At 41.4% G+C, this 11,356-nt stretch overlaps 2 protein-coding genes across 2 annotated transcripts; both read right to left on the bottom strand.

Moving 5' to 3' along the window:
- Positions 1 to 1,490: 1,490 nt before the first annotated feature.
- On the bottom strand, positions 1,491 to 2,934 carry LOC134463168 (adenosine receptor A1-like). Its single transcript, XM_063216400.1, has one exon. It carries the CDS (start codon positions 2,919 to 2,921, stop codon positions 2,172 to 2,174), a length of 750 nt encoding a protein of 249 aa, XP_063072470.1. The 5' UTR covers positions 2,922 to 2,934; the 3' UTR covers positions 1,491 to 2,171.
- Positions 2,935 to 5,730: 2,796 nt separating this feature from the next.
- LOC134463005 (adenosine receptor A1-like) lies at positions 5,731 to 7,264 on the bottom strand. Its single transcript, XM_063216263.1, has 2 exons — positions 6,927 to 7,264; positions 5,731 to 6,391 (listed from the first exon to the last, which is right to left on the bottom strand). The coding sequence occupies exons 1-2, from the start codon at positions 7,262 to 7,264 to the stop codon at positions 5,731 to 5,733; spliced, it is 999 nt and encodes a 332-aa protein (XP_063072333.1).
- Between the last annotated feature and the right edge of the window lie 4,092 nt (positions 7,265 to 11,356).

Here is an 11,356-nt window from a genome sequence, read left to right as displayed (position 1 = left end):
TGGGTGAGCGGTTAGGGCGTCAGACTTGCATCCCAGAGGTTGCCGGTTCGACTCCCGACCCGCCAGGTTGGTGGGGGGAGTAATCAACCAGTGCTCTCCCCCATCCTCCTCCATGACTGAGGTACCCTGAGCATGGTACCGTCCCACTGCACTGCTCCCCATGGGGCACCACTGAGGGCTGCCCCCTTGCACGGGTGAGGCATAAATGCAATTTCGTTGTGTGCAGTGTGCAGTGTTCACTTGTGTGCTGTGGAGTGCTGTGTCACAATGACAATGGGAGTTGGAGTTTCCCAATGGGCTTTCACTTCACTTTCACTTTATTAATGACAGTTTAGATTTAGGGGTGCTTTTGGTAAGGGCATAGCTTGACCAAGCGCAATCTATGTGCTCATTGCAGCCCATGCAGCTGAAGTCTTTGGCACCGTGGAAAACAGGAGCAGGACATACGACCTGGGGAATTATGATAACCGACCCCAAACAGCCATTGGTCGGAACATTGAGCTGTCGGAGCAAAGGGTTTCATATAATTATTTTGAGTTAATGGGCTGTAGGATCCATGGGGAATTTTCAGATTATTGACGCGTCGGACCAAAGAGGCGTCGGAAAAATGACATGCTACCAACATGCGCACCTGAGGTGGAGATGAGGATGCGATCAAGAGCGAATCGCACGGCCCTATTAACTTGTGCATGTGTAGTGTCAAATCAGGTTGTAGCACTGCTTTAACTGTGTGATTTAGTCACGAGGCACCACCAGGATTTCAAACAGGTTTGATTTTCTTGCGAATCTGCAATTGCACGATCGTGAGGACAAATCGCTTGCCGTTACCCCATGTACACTGCACGATGCGAGACTCACGATTGACTTGCGATTGAGCAAGAAATCGGCCCGACTCCCAAAAAGTTGTGCGAGTGCCAAATCGGGGCAAAAGTCACACAGTGCAAACCCAGATTAAGCCCTATGCCTTTCCTCTTTCCTTCCGTTTTGCGCATTCACAGGGCCGTCCCAATTCACGTTCAGACGTATTAACGTCAACCTAATGCATGGAATTTGTGACAAGTGTAAGTGTCATTCCGTGATGGTTGAAGGAGTGTCTGAAATTGTAGCGGTTGTGTTTCAAGCTCTACACCTTACTGCTTCGTTTGAAGGCATTAGGAGCAAGGGGTAGGGGTAGGGGTAGAAATGAGAAATGAGATTCGGCCTTACTTTGGCTTTGCATATGCAATACTCAACGGTGTGCCTGTCCACGAAAGCTGGGCAGAAGTAGACTGGTTTTCAGGGTTCGTGCCAAGATGAGACATCCATCACTGTCAATAGGATTGCCAAAAGCTAACAGCATAGGGCAGGGGTCGGCAAGTAAGTTGGGACGCGGGTCCATTTTTTTTCAGACAATGGCATCGCGGGCCAGAGCTCTTTTTTGGGGGGGGGGGTCTGCTATTTAAGTAATTAATTATTTATCGATGCAAAATGTCGTTGTCGAAAGCCTTCAGAATGCAGGACCTACAAAGAAGAATGGAAGCAGAGGTATGCGTTTATCCTGCCAGCATTTATTAATGCCAAGCTTATGTGTCTCATTTGCAACGAGGCTGTTGCCGTTTGCAAAGAATATAACATCAGAAGACACCATGACGCAAAAATGGCCAGTTCAAAAACGCGTATCCTCCTGGGACAGAGGTGAGAACGAATGAAATCAAAGCACTGGAGGCTGGATATGCACACAGCAACATAATACTTGTCACCGAGCATCAGAGGGTTACGAGTGTGTCCCTTAAAGCAGCATGGGTTCTTATCTTGGATGATAATTGAACAACGGAAAAGCGATAATTGTAGCATCATTTCATGTATTGTTTGTGATGACAAATGCAAATGAACAGAAACTCGTCAAATCACTGTTCTACAAACTAAAACAACGACACAACAATGATGCAAATGCTGTGAAGCAATCATTTTGACATCCCTATTGAGATTTGCTTTTTCATTGACTGACTTACGCAAACTTCAGTCATAACTTACTTAGTTACATAGTTGGGAGTGACAGAAATACAGTATGAGTGAATTTAGCTAACAAAAACCCAGCCTAACACATTTTTTTTTGCAGGAAAAGGCCAACAATGGTCAGCTTGTTAAATATCATTAAAGGCTTTCCTCATGCTCTGGTACCATAAAGGCCCCTACAAACTGCTGGTTTGCTGATTTCTGGTAACGGCACTGTCAACATTTTCTGTGGTCTGTCTGCTTCTGCTCCTGGTGGTGCTCCTTCTGTCTGCTCCTTGGTCCCTTCTGCAAAGAACATGCCTCTGCCACACCATCTTAAAGAAGGATTTGATCTTGTGTATCTTCATACCGTACACAACAGGGTTTATGGCGGAGTTTGCATGCGAGAGGAGGATGCCAACATAGAAAACCTGATGAGGAACGTTGACCCCATATAAGGAAGCGACGTTGATGACGTGAATAGGTAGCCAGCAAATAGCAAACAGCACCAGCACTAGAAGCAGGGACCGACCCAGTGTCCTCTCCTTCTGGTAGTAGTTTTGAGACTCACTGCCACGACTCGCCCCACTCCTGTTCAGCTGCCGTTGGATCCTTTTGAAGATGCACAAGTACAGCACCACCATGAGCACCAGTGGAGGCAGCTGGCAGATGAAGAAGTTAAAGTAGACCAGGTAGTTCATGGGGATCACTGCTATAAATGTGCATGTGATGGTGGTGGAGTTGGATGTTGCCATCCCAGCTATAGTGTCCTGCCGATACCATCCGATCATGGGGATGAACCCCAGAACACCTGCAGACAACCAGCTAACTCCCACTACAGACCATGAGCGACGCTGTGTCACAGTGGTCTTGTATCTGTGGAGAAAGACAATGCAACATGGGCATGAACGAAGAAATCTCAGATTGACAGTTGTCAGTCTCTTCATCAAATTTACTGGGTTTTTGTTTTCAGCACTCCAATGTATTTATGTATGAAGTATGAAGTACTATCTATACATAGTAACAAAAAAAATTGAATGTGTGTATGTAAACGAAAATAGGAATCAATAAAGTGGGACTTAAGCAACAAATCTATGGTCTAAGAACACATTCACCTTCTAATATACATTCTAAAGCACACAAATAATGAATATATTTTCAACAGCAGCTCAATTAAAACATTATAATTAACACTATTTCATTAACATCCTAAAATATTGTGGTTCTTGTTCTGTCTTGTTTCAACATGAGAGAGATACAGACAAAAAGGGGTCATCCCTATGTTCCTTTTTTCAAAAAAGGGCTCTATGTTCCCCACTGCTTCAAAGACTGCTGCCACATGGCAAAGTGCAGGTTGTTGTTGCACCTCTGACAGGTTAGGTTTAGGGATAGTTTTGGTCAGGGCACAAATTGAAAACTCAGAAACATTGCATTACGACAGGTTAAGTTTAGGGATGGTTTTGGGAAGGGCACAATTTGAAAACTTGGAAGCATACAATGCGGGGAACATAGAACCCTTTTTTAGAAAAAGGGTCCTATGTTCCCCTTTCCCATACAAAGACAGGGGAACATAGGACCTGGGGAACATAGGACCCGGGGAACATAGGTACGATCCCGATGAAAAGCAATAGTTTTATAAGTGTACTTATTTTTGATTAATTGAAACTAAAAGGACATACTCATACAGAATCTCTTTTTCTATGGTTCCCTTTAATTTTCAGACGTCTTTGTGACTAAGTGAAATGGCTAAATGTAGATCAGAGCAGTTTACCTCAGTGGGATGTAGACACGCAGAAGCCGGTCCAGAGCAATGGCCAGCAGGGAATGAACAGAGGCCTGAGTCAGAACAATCACCTGGCAACTTAGAAGCAGGCAGCCATAGAATGAGGTTCTGACCCGGCCGTCCACCAGAACCGCCAGAGGTACCGCCACGGCCCCTACCAGGAAGTCGGCCACCGCCAGAGAGACGATGAAGCAGAAGGTGGGCTGCCGTCTCATGGCACCGCACGTCCACACTGCCCAGATCACCAGGAGGTTGCCAACACAACATGCCACAGCAATCAACACCTCCAGGATAGTGTAAAACACCTCAATGTTGTGGTTTGTCATTCTGCTAAACTGCCACCAAGTTCACACAAATGCAGTAGAACCAAAAACAATGCTGAGAGTGAAATCTTTAGATGAACTTCCTTCTGAAACAGGCTCTTACTTTCAGGAAGCTGTCAGCTGTGATACCTGTATTGTATTCCTGGAGATGAACAATATGCATACGATTACAGTGATGTGACTTGAATATATGTGTATGTGTATGTGTGTACTCTACTTTAGAAAAACATACAACATCAACATTACTTTGTTACCTTTTTTGGCTGTGTATAGAGCCTGAAATAATAGAACTCTGACGTACCATGTCACAATTCAAAAGTTCAAAATAAATTAAATTAAGTTCTGTCAGAACCACTCTAGTAAAAAATGAGACGAGAAACAGGAATACATTTCGGAAGCTTTATTTCTGAATGCAGACATTTGTGCACTCAGTAGAGCATTAGCATTAGCACTCAGTAGAGTGTTTAAAAGAATAAAATAGCTGAGCTGAGCAATAAATATAATGAGTTCAACAATAAATAGAATACGCAATAAGAACAATCAAAGAATAGGGTGGAGGTGGATTAAGTGTAAAAACATGTATCAGTAATCGCCTTTATTCCTTTAGGGACAAAAGAGTTCTTTAAAATGTTTTTTAACGGCGTTGGGCATCTTAAACGCCTCCTAGAGGGTAGGAGCTCAAATTCAAAGAGAAGATGGGAGGGGTCATCTATGTTGTGATTTTCCTTGTATTGTTTAAAATCTGTTCATCATACATCACACTAAAATGCTGTTTGCAGTCATCATCAGAGATGGCCCAAGAAAAACTCCTTTGTAGGGTGAATTAAAGGTACACTGTGTTAGTTGTTTATTTCCAGAATTCATGCTACCCATTCACTAATGTTACCTTTTTCATGAATACTCACCACCACCATCAAATTCTAAGTATTCATTTTGACTGGAAAAAATTGCACTTGTCATACAGTACATGAAAAGGGGGATCTTCTCCATGGTCCGCCATTTTGAATTTCCAGAAATAGACATTTTTAGCTGCAGAAATGACTGTACTTGGGCCATACTACTAAATATCAGTTTATTACTTAGTAAACTTTCATGAAAAGATCAAATTTGGTAATAGGCAACCCAGTTTCAATGAGAAGCATAGTTGCAGTACCTTTTTTGACCATTTCCTGCACAGTGTACCTTTAAGGTAAATTGGGCCACTTGTTTTGCATAAGAGAATGGGAAAAAAGTGGCCCAATTTACCTGAATTCACCCTACCTAATGAGGTGCCTAGATGATGTTACTGAAGAAAAAAAACAACTAACTTGATTCAACCACCGTAGAATCAGGTGCATCGTTCTATAATAACTGTATAGACCAGTTACTCTGTGAAGTTACTTGTGTTGTGTTGTGTTACTGAAGGAATACACCGGCCGCAAAGACATTCAAGCGTCAGGGAATCGCTTCTGTGCAGCAAGAGCGATTGAAGCGACTAGAGAGTATGTCTGTTAAAAGCAGAATGCAAGCATTCCAACATTACCATTGACTGTGTGTATTCGTGCGGTTACTTTGGCCATCTCTACTCATAGCTAGAAATCTATTTGAGATTATAGGTTTTTGCAAATAACGTCATCAATTATCATGATTGTGTTTTAATTACACTCATGTTTAAAGCAGTTGTCTCATTTGGTTGTTTTGATTGCTGCAGCTCTGCTGCGTCCGTGTTTGACTACTGCCCTGGGCCTTTCCCTCCACGTTACACAGAAATACTCTCCTCCATAAAGACCTCATGGCTTCTCTGATTTTCTGTACCTTGAGGGCATAAATGATGGGATTAACTGCTGAGTTTGCCTGTGACAGTAGGATGCCCACATAGAAGACTTCATGAGGAACTTTCAACTGTGGACAGTATAGTGCAGTGGCGTTCATCAAGTGGAGAGGAAGCCAGCCCACACCAAAGAGCGCCAAGACTAAAAGTAGCGAATGGGCCAGTTGACGCTCCTTTTGGTAGTAGTTGTGAGAATCACTGCCACTTGCCCCAGTTCCTCTCAGTTGCTGATGGATTTTCAAAAATATGTACAAGTATAGCACCACCATGAGCACCAGTGGAGGCAGCAGGCAGATGAAGAAGTTGAATTTGACCATGTAGTCCATGGGGATCACTGCTAGAAATGTGCATGTGATGGTGGTGGAGTTGGATGCTGCCATCTCAGCTAAAGTGTCCTGCCGATACCATCCGAACATGGGAATGAACCCCAGAACACCTGAAGAGAACCAGCAGATTCCTACCATGATCCAGATGAGCTTCTGTGTTACGACGGCCTTGTACCTGAAAAAATATCAATTACTCTCATGACTTGTTTATTTTCATTCCTCATTTACGAATATTGAAGGGTGTTATTTGCAATTTAGTAAACTATTTATCAACACTTAGTCATTACTAAGTTATATTAAATGAAGAAACATGTTAACACACACAGGACATCCGCATTGGTCCTGGGAGTTGGCCTCTGAAGAACAAGAGTTGAGAACACAGGATGTAGAAGTGTCCAGCTAGTTAAATCACATCAAACGTATCAAGCAGGAGCTGATTTACTCTGCTGTGCAGCAGGTCTGATGTGTTCAGTTATAACTGTTTTGTTTTTAATTAATTAATTATTATTAAGTGCTAATGAATATTCATAGTTCAACTAAGTGCTGCTAAGTTTGAAAATATCTGTTATTATACAGTGTTACCCACACTTGATGCAGCTAATGGTTGTCTGCACAACACCCTACTTACAGTATGATTTGTCACCAAGTGACAGTTCACATTAAAACAAGTACAGAATTCCATGATGAAGTAGATAATTGTGGTAATTTACCTGTGAGGGATGTAAACACGCAGGAATCGGTCCACTGCTATGGCCAACAGAGAGTGAACAGAGGCCTGGGTTATCACAATCTCACCGCAGCAAGGCAGCAGGCAGCCATGGAACGAGGTACTGACCCGGCCATCCACCAGAACTGCCAGAGGTACTGCCACGGCCCCCACCAGGAAGTCGGCCACCGCCAGAGAGACGATGAAGCAGAAGGTGGGCTGCCGTCTCATGGCACCGCACGTCCACACTGCCCAGACCACCAGCAGGTTGCCAACACAACATGCCACAGCAATCAACACCTCCAGGACTGTATACACTACTTCAGTACTTTTATTAGCCATTTGAGTACAGAATTCGCAACCACCTGCCTTCGCCTCTGATCATATCAAATGGAAAGTAAGTTGTGGTTTTCTGATTAAGCAGGGGCAGAGGGCGGGGGCGGGGGCATGGATGAAATGAAAAAAAGGTTTCATTTACTGTCTTTCAGCAGACTTCCTGTGATAGAGAAAGTAACACTTATGTACCTACAGTATAAAGTAACAATGACCAGGCCTAGCCTCAGTTCCAATCTTTTTTGTTTGTTTACTAAATAAGTTGTAACTGCATATCATTCTTCCCTTTTTTCAACTGTTACTACAATATGTTAATGCCATACTACCATATGTTAACTATAGCTGAATTATGGGCTTGCATGTCCATGGGGACCCAGGTTTGAGTCCAGACTGGTCCATATGCATAGCAAGGAAAGCTTTACTGCAGAAATACACCTACCGCAACAAGAGAGAGGCGAGCGACGGAAGTAATTGACTGAGTCGCGCGACAAAAACGATTCTGGAGACCAGAGCGATTTGTGCGATGAGCGCGACAGTTTGAAGTTGAATTCCTTTCAACTTTCTATGACGCGGTTCGGCGACAAGCCGCGACAGCCAATGACTGTATAGAGGTCAGTGACCACAGCCAATGGGAATTCTTGAATGCTTTGCCTTCTGCCTGTACGGACCTACGCTAGTCTCCTCAATCGCTCATATCGCTTGCTGCTGCACTTGAATCGCATCGCGCCTGGTCTATCCGCGCGGTTAGGCATGGGTTTTACAGCCTGATAGTGTCACAGACATCACTTAACATTTCTTTATGTGTTTTAGCTTTTCACCAAGGGATTTTTTTTTTTTACCTACATCAAGGAGATTATGTTTTTGGTCACGTTGGTTTGTTTGTCTGTCAGTAGGATAACTCAAAAAGTTATGCACAGATTTGGATGAAATTTTGTGGACTTTTTGGAAATGACAAAAAGAACAAGTGATTATATTTTAGTGGTGATCTGGAGCCAGGATTTTTTTTAAAAGACTCTTCATCATGGCAGGATAGTGTGAATTCTGAAATGCCAGTTTCTAACTCCACAAAAACAAGGTAGAAAAAGACGTGAAAAAATAGGGTGTAACATAGTCAAATGTTCTATCAAAAAGCGTCCTTTGACCCTTATCGTACAATCATCATTGTTTTCTTGTTATTGTTTTATCTTCCCTATACCTAATGACTTATTGTGCTCATGACTTCTTAAGAGACAAAGAAGACAGCCGTATACAGGTAACAGTTAAGCTATAATCTCTCGCTTTGTACAAGCCTTTCACTTCTGTGTCTCTTGTGGTAGCCTTTATTTACAGGAAGCTGTGTGCCGATTCACAGAACATATAACCACAACATGGTCTATTTATAACCTTTGTGTTTCGGTCATCAGTCAGTCTGGTCGGACATGCAGGATAGTGGAAATGTAGTGTATTTTCTAGCCTGGCAAACCAGCCTAAATGTGAAATTAAATGTGAATATTTAGTCTGGCCCTGATCAATGAGACATCGTAAGATTGTTGATGGGAACAACCCGTAGTATTTCAAACCGTGTCTGTGCCTATTGGCCAACGCTTTGTCGTCACTCCCTCAAAACGCTGTCCGCTTTGCATCCAAAGACACAGATCTGCTGCGTTGTGATTGGCCAGCCAGTTTCAGGGCCTGGGGCATTGTCTGAGGCTAGACCCACTCACAGGCAAAAATAATTTTGGCCTCTGGCGGGTGGGGCTAGTTTCGGCTATGTATTTTCAAAATGTCAAGTTTTTGAACAGCCGTGGTTTTCACACTAAACATCATGATTCAATGTGAACAACAATGAGTTATCGATAATCCTGATAGATAAAAGTGGCTATACAATGTGATGATGCATTTGTTTGCATTGTATGTAGGATTTGTGGGCGTGCCAAGTTTTTTACCCCCACCAAGGAGGTTATGTTTTCGGTTGTGTTGGTTTGTCTGTCTGTCTGTCTGTCAGCAGAATAACTCAAAAAGTTATGAAAGTATTTTTATGAAATTTTGTGAAGTTGTTGGAAATGATAGAAGGAAAAAGTGATTTAATTTTGGTGGTGATCCGGATCACAATCCGGATCCAAATTTAAAAAAAAAGATTCTTCATCATTGCGGGATAGGGCGAATTTTGACATTCCAGTTTCTAATTCACAAAAAGAAGGCAGAAAGACCTGAAAAAAATACAGTGTAACATACCGTAGTCAAATGTTCTATCAAGCAGCTTCCTTGGCGAGTGTGCTCTGAGTGCATTTTAGTTTTTATTTATTATTCTATGCATTTGAAAGAATTTGCACAATTCATAAATTAGTTCAGAATGTTAATTAGGCCTAAGTGGATGACACAGGTCAGCATTGGTATCCAGAAGGGAAATCTTACACATTAGGCCTTTAACTTATTGATGCCTGAAGTACCTGCAGAAATTTTCATTTTTATAAACTTATGAATGATTTTGGAAACTTTTGAAGTAAGGTGGTGTTACAAAAATGCTTTGTGCTCTGTATTAAATGATGAACTGCGCTTCAGCCATCTCCTGTAGATGAATCCATTGTTGATTAATGTATGTATTGTTTGACCTTGGCTAGTTTGCCATGGATTGATTGTATAACAACCTTATTGTAAATAAAGAACGTTTTAAAATCTAATATGCTTTACCTTGTAGATTTTTGTAGGCTATATAGGGTGAATTCAGATAAATTGGGCCACACTGTATATTCATGTCAGCAACAGACTACATGATCACATCTCACTCAGCAATACTCCATAATAAGTGATAGAAAGAGACCCTCGTTAAAGACACCCAGGTCAAACTGAGTCTCTCCCACACAGTTGAAGCACAGACAGACCCCCACCCCACCACCTCCCCAAAGAAATCAGCGTGGCTTCTCTGGTCTGTTTGCAGAGTTGTACAGTATAGTAATGAAGTAGAAGTACTCCACTGTTATGCAGTGCCTGTACTTTCTTGGAGTATTCATTTATCTTTATAGAACTTCCTTTCTTACTTCACAGCAGTACATATTTACAATGATTTCATAGAAATCTCTTTGAGAGGATTGATTATTGTACATAACACCTGCCTTTTGAGAATGTAGAAAAACAGGTTTTAGTTTTGAAAGAAAAAAAGTTCAAATCCAAAATATAGAGGTATATTATCATTGACGAAGGTTTTCGTTCTACAGCAATGTATCGGTCAAGCTCCCCATAATTAGCTTTTTTCATAAAATAGGCAATTACTTGGTTTTGTCAACACTGTCAGACACAATTAAAAGTTAAAAAAGGTTTACTGTATTAGAGATGAGAATTATTTTAATAATTCAACAGAATTTTAGATACATGTCGTGAGCATATTCTTAAGACATATCAAAAACTCGTAAAAATCCTTCGGAAAAAAAACTTAAACTGTTATTTTTTGTGTCAGATGTCACCACAGTCAAGTTTTTTTCTGACGGTGGTGACAAAAAATTCTCCTAATTTACCTCAGTGGAGGCTCGTGTATAATTTTGGATCACATTGACACTAATAAAATGTTCCATTACCAGCACAATTCAGTCAAATATGGAACATGTATACAAGCTATGGGAAAAAATCTGACGGTGGTGACATCTGACAGTGATTTTATATTTCACATTAGCCATTTTGTTTTCCCTCTATTATTTAATTCATACCTCTTCTCAAAAAACTACATTACATTAAAATGAATCAATAAAAAACATATTTTACAACACTGACAGTGTATATGACAGTTTATGGTTAAGACATATAGCAGTGCCCAAACCAATTAAGAAATTTAACAGAAAACTTACAGGAGCGTCAGTGATTGTGAAGTATGCAGTAGTAAAGGTAAAGGTTAAAAAAGCGGCCCACACCATCACAATGACCTTGTACATGCCTGAATTTATTGTCTTTTTGAAAATATCTGACGGTGGTGACAAATGTGTGGGACACATTTTGAGCAATCTGAATAAAATGCTAAATATTGTTTTAAACTCACTATTTGCAGTTCTCTAGAAGTGCTTCAATTTGTTCTGCCATGTAGTGATGATATTATTCATGTCAAGTTCATTTTATTTTTAGTCAATTGAAATG

The sequence above is a fragment of the Engraulis encrasicolus genome, chromosome 14, assembly GCF_034702125.1.
Source record: "Engraulis encrasicolus isolate BLACKSEA-1 chromosome 14, IST_EnEncr_1.0, whole genome shotgun sequence".
Classification (NCBI taxonomy): domain Eukaryota; kingdom Metazoa; phylum Chordata; class Actinopteri; order Clupeiformes; family Engraulidae; genus Engraulis; species Engraulis encrasicolus.
The sequence above is the reverse complement of the archived record's forward strand: the minus strand, read 5'-3'. Positions and strand labels throughout refer to the sequence as shown.